Below are 14526 nucleotides of genomic sequence, written 5' to 3'. Positions count from 1 at the left end.
AAGATATTGTGTCATTGCATCAAGGATTTCACTTTTCATCATAGGCAACGTCCAGATGGTTAAATGTTCTCTGACAAGGTATAATCAATTTATGGAATTTTTCCCCTGGCTAAAATATGGGAATAAACAATTTTGCTGGAGGCCAGGTCCATCCAAAATAAGTAAGTGGAGTAACTTTAGTTTGGGCACCAAGTCTCCGCCTATCCTATCCTGCAGGGTTGTTCGAAAGATAACAAAATAGTACGGTATTTAAGTTGCCTCAGCTCCTTGAAAAGAAAAATAAGAAAACTAACATTAATTACCAAAATTAAAAAAGTCTGAATTCTCCATCTAGAAATCAGTGTTTCTTCTCCTTAGGCTTTTTGCCTAAAAACATGATTTCTGTATCATCCTTCCAGTGGTTTTGCCAAGTAAACGGTGATTTTAAGCTACCAAAACTGGACTCTACAGAACGCCTTGTGGGTTAATTGCAGGAGGATGTTTTTGAAGTGGTGCAGTGCATTAGCCCTATCCTGGGTGGTTAAAAGAACAGTTGAGTCTTTCTCTCTTTTTCTTTTGCTTCTTCCCTCTGCTCAGTGGGAAAAAATCTGTTCTTGACCCTTCCTGTCTGATCAAGAACATGTGGACCATGCACTTGGTGTGAGATAAATACAGAATGCACTTTAGAAGTGAACAAAGATGTACAGATCTACAATATACTTTCAAAGCAGTCTCTTCCCACTTCCAGAAGGAAGATTTCAAATTGTGTTTGTTTTTTTGTGTGCATTAGCAGTGTCTGAACGGGCTTACAAATAACTATTTTGCCTTTCTCTTCCCACGTCCTGGAACAGAGGAAACAAGTTTTTCCCTATTTAATGTCCCAATTTCCTCATATCATTAAGTGGTTAAGATGTCTGTTTAATCTACTAAGGACACTCCGAGGATATTTCACTTGAGCTAGTTCACATTGTCTGATCACCAGAAAAAAAGAGTGAAGCAAACAGCAGAAGGAATGCCCACCTGATTGCATCCTAAAGTGGACTGGAATAGGGCATTTTCAAGGTGATGCTTTAATAGCGAGGCAAAATACTGTCAAACACAACCTGTTTCCCCCTATTACCTAAAATTTGGCCAAATATCACACAGACCTCATGGTAAGCCTATCAACAGTACAGTACCACTATTCAAGTCTATGCTCCAAAATGTACAGTATTTGCAATATGGTCTCTTGGGCCTTTTCCATTTCTCAACCCCGTTTGAGACATCCGTTATTTCTTGCTCCCTTTGCAAAATTCCGCGCCGGAGTTTGCTCGCATGGGGAATCGAGGAGAGGGACCTATAATTTCTGCAAACCTATAGTGACTGCAGTCTTCAGCATCTTCTTTATTTGTGACTGCCATCTCTACAGTACAGTACATCGTTCATGGGCAATTGTTCTCTTCCCTGTTTGTTGCCCCTGCCGCCTTCTCTCTCCCCCTCCCCCACACCGGATCTCTTTCTTTGTCCCCTCCCTCCCCCCCACCGGATCCCCTCCCCCCCCACCGGATCCCCTCCCCTATCCTGCCTCCACTGTATCCCCTTCGCCTCCTTTTTTTTCCACCCTCAGCAAATGATCAAGGGGTTAAACGGAGCGAGCGCTCCCTTCCTAGAGAGGATCGAGATGTGAAATGGGGAAGGGGAATGGACATGATTTAACGAGGGCGGGGGAGGGGAAAAAAAAGTTACCCTCCTTCCTGTCCCCTGGCCCCACCTTCCTTCCTCTCGTAGTCCTGGGATTTCTGGATTTTTTTTTTTGCACGATCTAGCTGGAAAAAAATAAATAAATCCGGGGTTTCCCGCGAAGTTGCAATGCAAAAATTGCAAGGAGCGGGTGAGTTGCGTGTGTGTGTGTGTGCGTGCGTGTGTAAATTAACCTGCATTCGGGGGAAGGGGATTAAAAGAAAAATATGCATAGGATCGGGGTGGGGTGGGGGCGAGGGGGTGTAAAAGGAGGGGGGGACTGAGCCCCTTTCCCGATCCAGGGATCTCTCTATTCGTGCAGCTTGTTCTATCCGAGGCCTTTTGCTCCCCACTCGCCCGCAGACATACTTAGATTGGGGGGTGGAGGGGTGTGTGGGGGGGGGGAAAGGCCATTGAAATGGCCCCAGAGAGCAAGGCTGGGCGGTGGGAAACAAAAGGACCTTTACTCGATTTGACCAGACGCCTTCCAAGCGCAGGAGGCGGCCCAAGAGATTTGGCAGCCTGAGGCTGAGCACTAGAGGGGCGCCCCCCTTCCCTCCAGTCATCAAGAGTCCAAATGGCTTCTTCTTCCCTTGCCTCTGAAGCAAACAATCTCACGACGACGACGACGACGACGAGGAGGATCTGTTCCCCCACCTCTAGCAAAGAAATATTCAACTTTGCTGGCCTTTTCCGACATCTCAGCTTTGCTGCCTGAGGCGGCCAGCGGGCTCTGCCTGAAAGGGAAGGCGCCTGGTTGCCTGAAAGGAGCCCAGGAACCAGACTCTCTCTCTATCTCTCATATTGGCATTTACAGATATACTGCTTCAGAGTATGGAGGTTTTATTAAGCCTCCTTGACTAGTAGTGATCATTGACTGCGGTGTGGTCCCTTAATTTTGGCTAACCCTTTTGCTTTTTTGTTTGGCTGGCCCCACCTGTTGTGGTCACAAATGGCATTAGTCTACTTTGCAGGAAAAAACAGACAAGTTGTTTGTTGTTGTTGTTCACTATGGAAGATAAACAGGCTTATGATCACAACTGGTCTTTTGAGGAAAAAAAAATCCAAGGCTGTTATTTTTGGACCAGCAGGTTTTACCTGACTATTTTTGTGCAATTTGCCAGGAACACAGTGTACCAGGTTGTATGTAGTGTAGAGGTTGGCAACCTGCGGCCCTCCAGATATTGCTGGATTTTTAATCCCCATCCTCCCTCAGCACTGGGGATGCTGGATAAGGCTGATGGGAGTGAATACCATTAAAATCAACCAAGAATACTATACCATTAAAGCAACCCATTAGGGCAGGTTAGACACCATATGCTGTTTCCCTCCACCAGCAGGTGAAAACATACCTCTTTAGAAAAGCTTTTAGGAGGCAGTTGAGAAAGGGAGGTCTTTTTAAATGGGTAACTTTTAAAATACTGTACTGTTTTCAACCAATTATAATTTTTTATCTAAATGGATTTTTTTTAGCCTGTTGTTGATTTAAATTTTTTTTTGTATGCAGGCAGGATAAAAATCAAATAAATGCATATGACCAGTCTAAAAAGATGCATTTTTACTCTTTTTAAAATAAGATTAGTCGGAATGGGAACAGATCCACAACTGTGAAGGAAGTTCATTCCATAGTTTGGGAGCCACGTCTGCCTCTTCCACATTTTTAAAGAAAGGATGTGGACTCAGACACTGTGGACTCAGTGGGGCCGAGGATCATCTCATCCCCAAATTTCAGTGCCGTATGCTCTGATTTTTTTTTTTTACGTAAGGCAATAAAATGAATACTTCTCTCTTTTAAGACCTGGGTGCTTTTAATTTATTGAATACTGAAACTGGCTTGCTTTTTATAAGCTGTAGTTTAAACTACTGCTGATAATTGCCTATATATTTGTCTGTCCGCTGAGTGTCTTTAGATGTTTTTCTTTTTTGCTGTTTTAATTCGTTTTCTGTATGCTTCCATCGTTCTTCATTTTGTATTTTTATAAAGTCTCTTCAGCAGGATTCGCCTTAATAAACAGTATAAAAATCCTTTGTACCCCCTCAAGCCAAAGATGTCAGAAAAGCTGACACATTAACATTATTTTAAAAAAGGGGGGGGATCATTACCAGTGTGTAACAAGCAATGTTACTTATTAGCAAAGCATTACAGGTAGGTTTTGAAAATTACATTTAAAGTGCCCGGAAATTTCCAAAAATGACCCTTAAAAATAATAAGCAAAAATTAGCCACAGTTTTTGACGTTAAAATGCTGGAAAGGAACAGCGTTGTTCCTGATTTGTATTTTTAAAATAAAGTATTGAGTATTGTGGAACAAAACCTTTAAACTCTGGACCCCTACAGTTAGGCAAGCATTGCATTGCCTCCTGTGTAGTAATTTTAGGTTCTGTTTTGTTCTGTTTGGGTGTAACTTGTTTTTATAGTACTGTATTGTGATTTAAATTTACCTTTCATACCATTTCTAGCATTTTTGAAAGCCATCACAATGTTGTTGTGTACCCACAAGCCGCCTCCAACTTACGGCCACCCTACGAATGGGCCATCTGCAAAATATGCTGTCCTCAGCTCTTGTAGACTTACGTCTGTGGTTTCCTTTAGGGAGTCAGTCCATCTTGTATTTGGTCTTCCTCTTTTCCTGCTGCCTTCGGCCTTTCCCAGCATTATTGTCTTTTCCAGAGAATGCTGCCTTCTCATGTTGTGCCAAAAGTAGGACCTCCTCAGCTTCAGTATTTCTGTCTCCAAAGATAGTTCAGGCATCATTTGATCTAGGACCGCCTTGTTTGTCTTTCTGGCAGTTTCTTGAGGTACCCAAAATCCTCTGCTGTAGTTCAAGGGTGGACACCAGAAATCTGTGGCAAAGGAATCCATTGGATGAAGCCATGACAGTTAATTTTGAATCAAACTGCTATAACTCTACAGTGCAAATACACTTTTTATTGTTGCTGCTGCAGACCAGTGTAGCTTCCCTTCTGGAAGTTCTTCTGGCTATGTCTGCTTCTTTCCTTCCTCCTCAGGTTTTCCTGTTCCTAAACCTGACATGATCTCCCGGGTTGACCGTGGGAAAGATCTGTGGATCCCAGATCTTCCAGCAGACAAGGAAAAAGATTTCCCTTTGGACAGCGCATCGGGTGAGAGATCCAGTGAAGAACTGATTCATACACAGAAACACAAATACACACACATCAATCGGGGAAGCTGTGTGGTTGTCCTGTTATGTACCCGTCTCTGCCCTCTAATTCCACAGCAAGGAAAAGATTTACCCGTATTTTTCGCTCCATAAGACGCACCTTTCCATAAGACACACCAATTTTTTAGGAGAAGAAAACAGGAAAATATAATCTGTTTTCTTCCCTCCATAAGAAGCACAGACTTTCCACCCCCCTGTTTTGTGGGAAAAAAGTGTGTCTTATGGTGCGAAAAATACAGTATTTGCTTACCTGTTCCCTTGTCTGTGAGGTATTTTATTTGGTGGTATTTTATTTAATTGCATATATTTTTAAAATTTTTCCTCACAACAGACCTGTGAGGTAGGTTAGCCTTATTTATTTATTTATTAGATTTCTATCCCAGCCATCTAGACCAAAGATCAACTCTTAAGAGTTGTGACTGACCCAGGCTTCATCAGGGAGCTTTATGGCTGAGGCGGAAATTTGAACCCGGGTTTTCCAGTCTTCGCCTGACACTTTAGTTATTACTCCTGTCAACTACCTTGACTTTTTCAAACGGTATTTTTCCTCTCTGATCAGAGTTTCCCGATGTGATCATAAAGGTGGAAGAAGAAGAGGAAGAATCGTGGTTGTCTCTGAAGGGAGAAAGTGAGAAGTTGTTGTTGAACTCACCTCCCCAGGGAAAGGAGACTTCACTAGGTGCTGCCTCAGGTGAGGAGTGGGTTCGAATTTGTCTCTCTGCTTATTTAAACACTCTTGTCTGACTCTCTTATGAAGCATCTAAATAATTAAGCTCTTTTTATATGAGAAAAAAAATTGTGATAATTAGTTTTTACTGAAATGGTACAGATATATTTTGACTTGATTTCATCCAGGAGGAACTCTGGATTTTCCTGAAAAATGCAGTAACTCTGGCCTGCCTTGTTCTTTGGACTGGCAAAAAGGGTAGCCCTGGGTGGGTTCTTGATATCTTTCTGATCAGTTCTCCTGTTGTGCTTGCTCTGTGTGTGTGTGTTTGTGTGTGTGCATGTGTGTGCGTTTGTATGCCTGTGCGCATTCGCACTTAGCTTCACAGAGAGAAAGAAACAGCAGTTTTGCCCAGAAACCCATGCTTGATATTTAATGCAAGCCAGATAATGAATTGGAAATGCTTTCTACCACAGGGAGTGCTATAGAAGTGGAATATAATTGTTTCTTTTCTTTTACCAAGGGTTTCCTGGTGTGATAATAAAAAAGGAAGAAGACGAAGAGCTGTGGCCCCTGTATCGGAACGGCTCAGAGGGAAATGAAGCCTGCCCTCCTGCCTCCTCAGGTGAAAGATTTGTTAGTCCGGATCCCTAAATAGTACACCATTTGTATCTTGAAAATGAAAAGAAATACACATCTTCTAAATGGCATTCATTCGCTTTAGGGAAGTCAGAGTGTATACAGTGGTGCCCCGCATAGCGAGGTTAATCCGTTCCGGATTAACCCTCACTATGTGAAAACATCACTGAACAGAATGGGGAAAGCCATTGGAACGCATTAAACTTAGTTTAATGCGTTCTAATAGGCTCCAAAACTCACCATTCAGCGAAGTTTTCCTATGGCCGGCAGCCATTTTCGCGCCCTCCCCTTGCTTACCGAGGGTGCGAAAATGCTGCACGTGGCCATTTCGGGGCTTCCGTCGGCCATTTTGGAGCCGCCGAACAGCTGATCTGTGGGTCGCAAAGTGAAGGTCGGTAAGCGAACCGCTTACCGATCATCGCAAAGCGATTTTCCGCCATAGGGGCCATCGGTATGCGATCGCATTTGCGATCGCTAAAACCCCCTCACTATGCGGATTCGTCGTTCTACGGTGCGCTCGTTAAGCGAGGCACCACTGTATCTCATAAATAAATAAAGGTAGGTCAAGGAGACGGTTCAGGAGAGGTCCACTGATAATCCACTTGGAATCAAAATCACATCTGTGCAGTGGTTGGCTGTCTGTACACTAGAGGTTTAAGGCTACACTACGAGCAGCGATTCTCAGACTTACGTTCCCGAATGTTTTTGTTTTTGGACTGCAGCTTCCAGAAATCCTGGCCAGCACAGCAAGTGGTGAAGGCTTCTGGGAACTGCAGTCCAAGAACATCTGGGGATCCCAGTTTGAGAACCACTAGAGGACAAAGGAAGGGGGGATAACTCATTAAAAATAGCAACTTGCAGTGGTTTATTTATTTATTTATTTATTTATTTCATTTCTTTATTTTATTTTATTTATATCCCGCCTATCTGGTCTTGCGACCACTCTAGGCGGCTTTTGACTGTCAGAGACTGCAATAAGTACCAAGAGGCTTTATAACATGTGCTGTGTAATTCTCAGGCTCTTGAACGCTACTTTACTTTCACAGTACTAACTATTTCTATCACAACATGACTCCATATTCAAAATGCCGCATAAGACTAGCTTTTTACTATAATTTTAATAACTCGGCTACAAGGGAACAACAAGAACCCTACTGGGGTTTGCATAATGTTTGCATAACTCACTGTGACTAATCGATAAGCTGTTAGAGCACATCTTGGTGGTTTGCCTGGTCATGTGCCCAACTGGGCAGCTGAGATGCACAGTTCCGGCACTTCATCCATTAGCTGCAATTAGCCACAACAAATTATGCAAACCGTACGTGATCATCAGCAACCAGTTTCAGCCAAATGTGAAGTGTGCCTATCTTTGGAATTATCCACGGAATAAACCGGGGTGGACCACGGTGGCTCTCCAGATGTCTTGGGCCTACAGCAGTGGTAGAGATTATGGGAACTGTAGGCAAAGAAAGATGTGGTAGGCTTTCAATGGATGACACAGCTACAGCTCTGCATGTAAATCGATCCGTGTAATAGGATAATAGAATAATGGAGTTGGAAGGGGCTTATAAAGCCGTTAAGTTCAATCCTCTCCTCAGTGTAGGAATCCAAATCGAAGCAGATCTGACAGAAAGGTAAAGGTTCCCCTTGACATTTTTAGTCCAGTCGTGTCCGACTCTAGGGGCTGGTGCTCATCCCGTTTTCAAGCCGTAGAGCCAGCGCTTGTCCGAAGACAGTTTCCGTGGTCACGTGGCCAGCGTGACTAGGGAACGCCGTTTTACCTTCTCACCGAGGTGGTACCTATTTATCTACTCGCATTTGCATGCTTTCGAGCTGCTAGGTTGGCGAGTCGCTGGGACAAAGCGATGGGAGCTCACTTCGTCGCGTGGATTCGATCTTACGACTGCTGGTCTTCTGAACCTGCAGCACAGAAGCTTCTGCAGTTTATCCCGCAGCGCCACCACATCCCTCTGATCTGACAGATGGTGGTCCAATTTTCTCTTGAATGTCTCCAGCTTTGGAGCTTCCTGCTTCATCTTTTGCATATGCAGTTTTCTACCTGGGTATGAAAACTAGAGTATAAAAATATACCCTGATTCTGAGTGTGTGAGAAAAGCTAGAGTTAAAAACATATCCTAGTGCAGTTTCCTTTTCTCCATAGACCACAGGGGTGTGTGTGAGATTGGTAGACACAGTTCCTTCTCATTTTATATTCCTGTCAGATGATTTGACTTGTTCATATTGTGACTCTCTTTTTTCCAACATAGGAGGGCGCACCAGAAGCAGAATGGGAGAAAAAGAGAATAAATGCTCTGAATGTGGGAAAAGCTTCACTCAAAGGTCTAGCCTTATCAGACATGAGAAAACACATACGGGAGAGAAGCCGTATCAGTGCTCTGAGTGTGGCAGAAGTTTCAGTCAGAAATCTATCTTGACCAGACATGAGAGGACTCACACGGGAGAGAAACCATATAAATGCTCTGAATGTGGGAAAACCTTCCGCCACAAGTCGGCCCTTCTCAGGCATGAGAAGATGGAAGCTGGGGAAAGGCCCTACGAATGCTCGTACTGCGGAAAGGGCTTCATTCAGAAATCTAATTTCTTAATCCACGAGAGAATCCATACAGGGGAGAAGCCATATCTATGCTCTGACTGTGGGAAGAGTTTTGTTCAACGGTGGCACCTTCTCATCCATGAGATGACACACAAGCAAGATAAGTCTTACGACTGCTCCAAGTGTGGGAAGACATTCAGTGAGAGCTTAAGCCTCCTCATCCACGAAAGGAGCCACATGGGAGAGAAAGTGTACCCGTGCTCTGAGTGTGGGAAAAGCTTCACTCAGCGGTCTAGCCTTGTCCGCCATGAGAAAACACATACAGGGGAGAAGCCATATAATTGCCTAGAGTGTGGGAGAAGCTTCAGTCAGAGGTCTATCCTTACGAGACATGAGAGAACCCATACAGGGGAAAAACCGTATAAATGCTCAGAATGTGGGAAAAGCTTCCGCCATAAATCAGCCCTTCTCCGGCACAAGAAGATGGAAGCAGGGGAGAGGCCGTATAATTGTTTGCACTGTGGGAAGGGCTTCATTCAAAGATCCAACTTCCTCATACATGAGAGGATGCATACTGGAGAAAAGCCGTATCAATGCTTAAACTGTGGGAAGCGCTTTGTCCAGAGGTCGCACCTTCTTGTCCATGAGGTGACACATAAACAAGAGGAACCCTATCAGTGCTCAACGTGTGGGAAGAAATTCAGCCACAGTTTAAGCCTTGTTATCCATGAAAGGAGGCACACGGGAGAAAAACCGTATCTGTGCCCCATCTGTGGGAAAGGCTTCATTGACAAATCAAGCCTTATCAGACATGAGAGGGCACATAGAGGAGAGAAGCCATATTCATGCTCACACTGTGGGAAAGGCTTCAGTTATAGGTCAGCCCTCATCAGGCACAAGAAAACCCAAACAGGAGGGAAGCCATGTTGGTTCTCAGCCTGTGGGAAAAACATCATTCAAAAATTAAAACTCCTGGCTCATGAGAGACCACATAATGGAGAAAACCCGTATAAGTGTTCCTACTGTGGTAGACGTTACAGTCTGAAGTATAAGCTTCTGATACACAAGAGAGCCCACATGAGGAGCAAAACGTACAAATGTTCAGAGTGTGGGAAAAGCTTCAGCCAGCGGTCCAGCTTCATTGTGCATGAGAGGGCACACACAGGAGAAAAGCCCCATAAATGCTCTGAGTGTGGAAGGAGCTTCAGTGACTGGCGAAACCTGACGAAGCACCAAAAAATCCACTTGGGAGAAAAGCCCTATAAATGCTGTGACTGTGGGAAAAGCTTCACAAACAAATCAACCCTGGTCGTGCACAAGAGAACACACACGGGAGAAAAACCATATAAATGTTCAGGTTGCAAGAGGGGCTTCACTAGCAAATCAAGCCTGATTAAACATGAGAGGACCCACACAGGAGAGAAACCACATATGTGCTCTGAATGTGGGAAGAGCTTCGTACAGAAGTCAAACCTTCTGAGGCACAAGAGAACCCACAGTAGAGGAAATGCGCCCCCATTCCCCAATTGTGGGGAAAGTTCTAGATGTCAGTCAGCCTTGATTATATACTCAGAGACCCATTTGGAAGAGAAACCGTATAAATGTAGTGAGTGTGGGAAAAGATTCAACGAAAGGCGAAACCTTGTGGTACATGAGAGAACCCACACGGAAAGGCCGTATAAATGTCCAGATTGTGACAAAACTTTCACCAACGAAAGGACTCTGGTGGTACACAAAAGGACTCACGAAGGAGAGAAACCATACGCATGCTCAGGTTGTGGAAAAAGCTTTCCTTACAAATCGAGTCTGATAAAACACGAGAGAACCCACACAGAGGAGAAACCCTATACATGTGCAAAGTGTGGGAAAGGCTTCAACCAGAGTGCCAATTTGCTTGCGCATGAGAGAACCCACACAGGAGAGAAGCCTTTCAAATGTCCAGACTGTGGAAAAAGTTTCTGTGACAGGTCGAACCTCCATAGACACCAGAAAAGTCATAAGGGAGAGCAGCTTTAGGAAGGCTTATATTTTGGTGAGGTAGAACATTCCTGGAGAGTGGTTATTGTTTGAAGAACACTACAGACCATTGCCTGCCCTTTCTTTCTACTGTGCTATAAAGTCTTGTCTGGTCTTTCCAAACTGCTAGTGAGGGGGAGTTCATATATCTGAACGTTTCCCTACGGCAGTCAGAGGAAACAAAAACTCCCTTGGAGATAGAAAAAGCAGCATGTCAAGGAGCAGATAAGTGAAAAAATGCTTGTTTGTTACCAGCAGAAACATTCAGGTAGAAAAGATGGCCATTCTGCCCTGTTACAACTAAACCTTTTAAAAAAAACTTTTACTAATACTTAATTAGCATCCGTGGTGGATTTCTAGGCCCCCTGAATTCCAGAGATGATCTTTATACCTGTGTACTTCTTGCCTTTTTTTCCTCCTGTCATATAATTTAATCACAATATTTCACTATATTAGCACAGCTCGGAGTTAGAAGGAGCCATACGGGAATCCGTTTTAGGAGTAAAAGAACTGCTCACGGGCACTAACATTTGATTTGACTGGCTGTATAATTCTGTATGGGACAATACAGTGGGAAGTAGGCGGATTATGTGGGACATGGGTATATCTCTTGGTTGCAAATTTGAAATTTTGCAACCTCTCACACACACCACTTTCCTCTGCCTGACCCCCTGACATTGTTGATGACCTTTTGCCAATGGATTTTTTTCTTTTCAGCTCATCTTGAAGCTCATGCACACACTGTTGCTCCCGCTGTCGGAAAGTGCCCATCTGTCTGAAAGCCAAAGAGTTGTGGTAGACCTCTGCCCTTTGAGCCAAAGCCAATGGTTCTCAAATTTGGGAAACCTCGGTGTTCCTGTACTGCAACCCCCAGAAACCCCAGCTAGCACAGCTGGTGGTGAAGGCTTCTGGGAGTTGCAGTTCCCAAGGTTGGGAACCTCTGCTTTAAGGCACAACAGGGTTATATCGGATAATCATTTCCAAATGGTGGTCTAGGGGTGTCTTCAGCTCTGTGGCTTGAATTCGCATGCCTTGGGGGATGTGCAACCGGCTCTTACTGGGGTGGCCCCCACTTTATGTCTCAGTGGGGCAGTGTCCTACAGAGCCGCCCTCTGACCTCTCACACTCAGAGAAAGAAGAGGCAGGAAGTAACAAAACACCCTGGAATGCAACCAGCGCCTCATTAATTAGCAGGAATTTTCTGCCAGGATTTGGGTGATTTCATTTATGCAAAAGTAAATCATAATTGGATTCTGGCCATTGTGAATACCCAAGTTTAATTCTTTAGTACCGGGGATATGCCACAATTCCAAGGGAGCTCTCCATACATATAGAAAGGATCTCAGAAATCTGGATCCCTCAGATTTCTGATTTTGTGAGTGAGGTTTGGTTTTGCATGTAGTTTTATTTTCCTTTGCTTTTCTGTGTTCTCTCTCCCCCCACCCCATTATATTGATTTTTACTATCTGCTGTTCATTTTATCATTGGTAACTAATTCATGATTTTGTTGTTATAAGCTGCCCAGAGAACTATGCTATGGACCAGTACCGACATATTATTAATACATAAACATTTAAAATAAAAAGAGAGCAAAACAAGAATAAATTATGCAGAATAGGTCATTCTGCTTATTACCTCATCATTATGATGTAAACACATCACAGAATTTGAATTGCATTGGAAAAAGCAACAACCCAACCCTTTTTTTAAAAACACATGGGCATTAAAGTCCTCTGCCTAATAAACCTATTTCTAAACCCAACCTGCTGTAGGCAAGCTGTGTTCTAGTGTGTTCTATTGGGTGTAGTACCCTTTTATTATGCTAAAAATGAATTTTTAAAACACTCTTGAAAGAGCCAGTATTGACTGCTGAATAGTCCTGCACAGTTCATATTCCTATCCTGGGGATAGGAATACGAACCTTGGCCTCACCTTTGCCATATCAGCTCAGTTCCCTCCCCCCCAGAACCAGTCAGATCTACTCACTGGGCTTCAAGTAGCGCTATCCTCCTCTGTCATTGTCATGCCAATTGCTGAAGGAATCTAGCCGGCACTTCTCTGCCTCCTCATGCAACTGACCACTGCAGCACAGAGGTGGGATGGGGAGTCACTCCGGTCAGCTGATCAGTGGTCGGCTGTGCAAGGAGGCGGGGAAGTGCCAGCCAGACTTCTCCCACAATTGGCACAATGACTACAACGGGGGAGTGCCATGCTGTGCGGAGCCCAGTGAATGGACCTGGTTGGTTCTGGGGGAGGGAATCGGGCTGCGCCACGGTTCATATTTGTATCCCAGGATATGAATACAAAGTGCCCATGCCTACTGCTGAGCAAACTTGCATGCATCATAAAAAGAAAATGCCCTCTTACGGGTCAGCAGCTAGTTAAAAAAACAAAAAGCAGGGAGTAAGGATAAATTGGCAGGGCTCTCTGAGGAAGCTGGCCTGGATAGCTCGCTTGAGTACCTGGCTCAGGATTCCTCCCTGTGCCTCCTAGAAATATTTGTGTATACATTTAGTGCCAACCTGTGTAGCCTTGGGGCAAAGTTGTCCAGTTCCCAGGGGAGCCCCAGAAGAAGGGAAGGGAAAGGAAAATCACATCTGAGGATTCTCTACAGGGGAAAATCCTGAAAAGAGTCACCATACATTGGAACCAACTTGATGGCACATAATTATTATTTTCACAAAGAGAGGTTAAAGGGAGTACCTTACCATGTTAGTTTTTGCATTAGTACTCTGGATTTAAAGGTGAGAGTGGCTAGATTTGCTGCAAATACAGCCCTGAGTTATTTAGGATGGCAGAAGCAAAAAAGGAGAGCAGATCTCTTTAAAAGGATCTCTCCAAGGTGGGTTATGAAAGAGGCATGGCAAATGAAAGTAAACACTGTTATTTAAAATATTGTTTACAACCGTCCATTAAAAAACCCCTCTCAGGTAGCCGGTCCCTAAGGCCGGGGTCCCCAACCCCCGGTCCGCAGCCTGGTATGGGGCCATTACCTTGGCAGGATTGGATTGCGGAAACAGTTCTCCCACCCATGCATGTATGCCCCCCCACATACATGCACAGATACACACGCACCCTGCTCACACACACACGTCCCGCATTCATGCACAGATGCCTTGCCCCGCTTGCTAAAACGGCCCACGGTTTGGGAAAGGTTGGGGACCACTGCCCTAAGGAAAGCTTGTTTGAAGAGAAAAGTCTTTGCCTGCTTCCAGGACGACAGCGCAGATGAGGACAACCTGGCCTCCAGTGGGAGGGAGTTCCAAAGCCTAGGAGCAGCCACATAGAAGGCCCTCTTCAGGGTCTCCACCAAATGTACCTATGAAGATGGTGGTTGTATTGAACAGGGGCAGAGATCACATTTACACTGACAGGATCGGAACAGGCGTTGACTGGCCAAGGGAAGAGACTTGGTGGAGAGCAGTTTCCTGCTCCAGGGTGCAACGACCACGAGAAAGACAAATAATGTGTTAGGACTAAGGAAGAAAGGAAATCAAAACAAAAATCTGATCCCAAGATGCCTTTATACAGAGTTAAAATTTAGAAAAGATTAGCTGAAACGATCAGGGAACAAAAGCTACTTCATGATGGAGCAGGTTTCAAAGAGGTTAGCCAGCCCCACCTCTTAGTCTGAGGCCTCATCCACTCGATGCGCCAACCACTCCATTTTGCGAAATAGGAAGACTACCAAACAATGTGTGGGGGGAATGATGCCGTGTGATTTAAGTGGTGATGAGTCGATGCAGAATATAAGGCACGGGAAAGCCCCGG

At 44.5% G+C, this 14526-nt stretch overlaps 1 protein-coding gene across 1 annotated transcript; it reads left to right on the top strand.

Annotated features, from left to right (window-relative positions):
* Window positions 1-1566: 1566 nt before the first annotated feature.
* LOC110089774 (uncharacterized) lies at window positions 1567-12517 on the top strand. The gene is made up of 5 exons (XM_072988537.2): window positions 1567-1849; window positions 4707-4820; window positions 5439-5570; window positions 6070-6171; window positions 8453-12517. Exons 1-5 carry the CDS (start codon window positions 1828-1830, stop codon window positions 10753-10755), a joined length of 2673 nt encoding a protein of 890 aa, XP_072844638.2. The 5' UTR covers window positions 1567-1827; the 3' UTR covers window positions 10756-12517.
* The last annotated feature ends 2009 nt before the right edge of the window (window positions 12518-14526 follow it).

This window comes from Pogona vitticeps, chromosome 2 (genome assembly GCF_051106095.1).
Source record: "Pogona vitticeps strain Pit_001003342236 chromosome 2, PviZW2.1, whole genome shotgun sequence".
Classification (NCBI taxonomy): domain Eukaryota; kingdom Metazoa; phylum Chordata; class Lepidosauria; order Squamata; family Agamidae; genus Pogona; species Pogona vitticeps.
This window is presented reverse-complemented; position numbering and strand designations above follow the sequence as displayed.

Coding starts and splice junctions, on each gene's coding strand:
- LOC110089774 (XM_072988537.2), top strand. CDS start 1,828: ATGCAAAAATTGCAAGGAGCGG. Junction 5,571..6,069: donor TTCACTAGGTGCTGCCTCAG/GTGAGGAGTGGG, acceptor TCTTTTACCAAG/GGTTTCCTGGTGTGATAATA. Junction 6,172..8,452: donor CTGCCCTCCTGCCTCCTCAG/GTGAAAGATTTG, acceptor TTTCCAACATAG/GAGGGCGCACCAGAAGCAGA.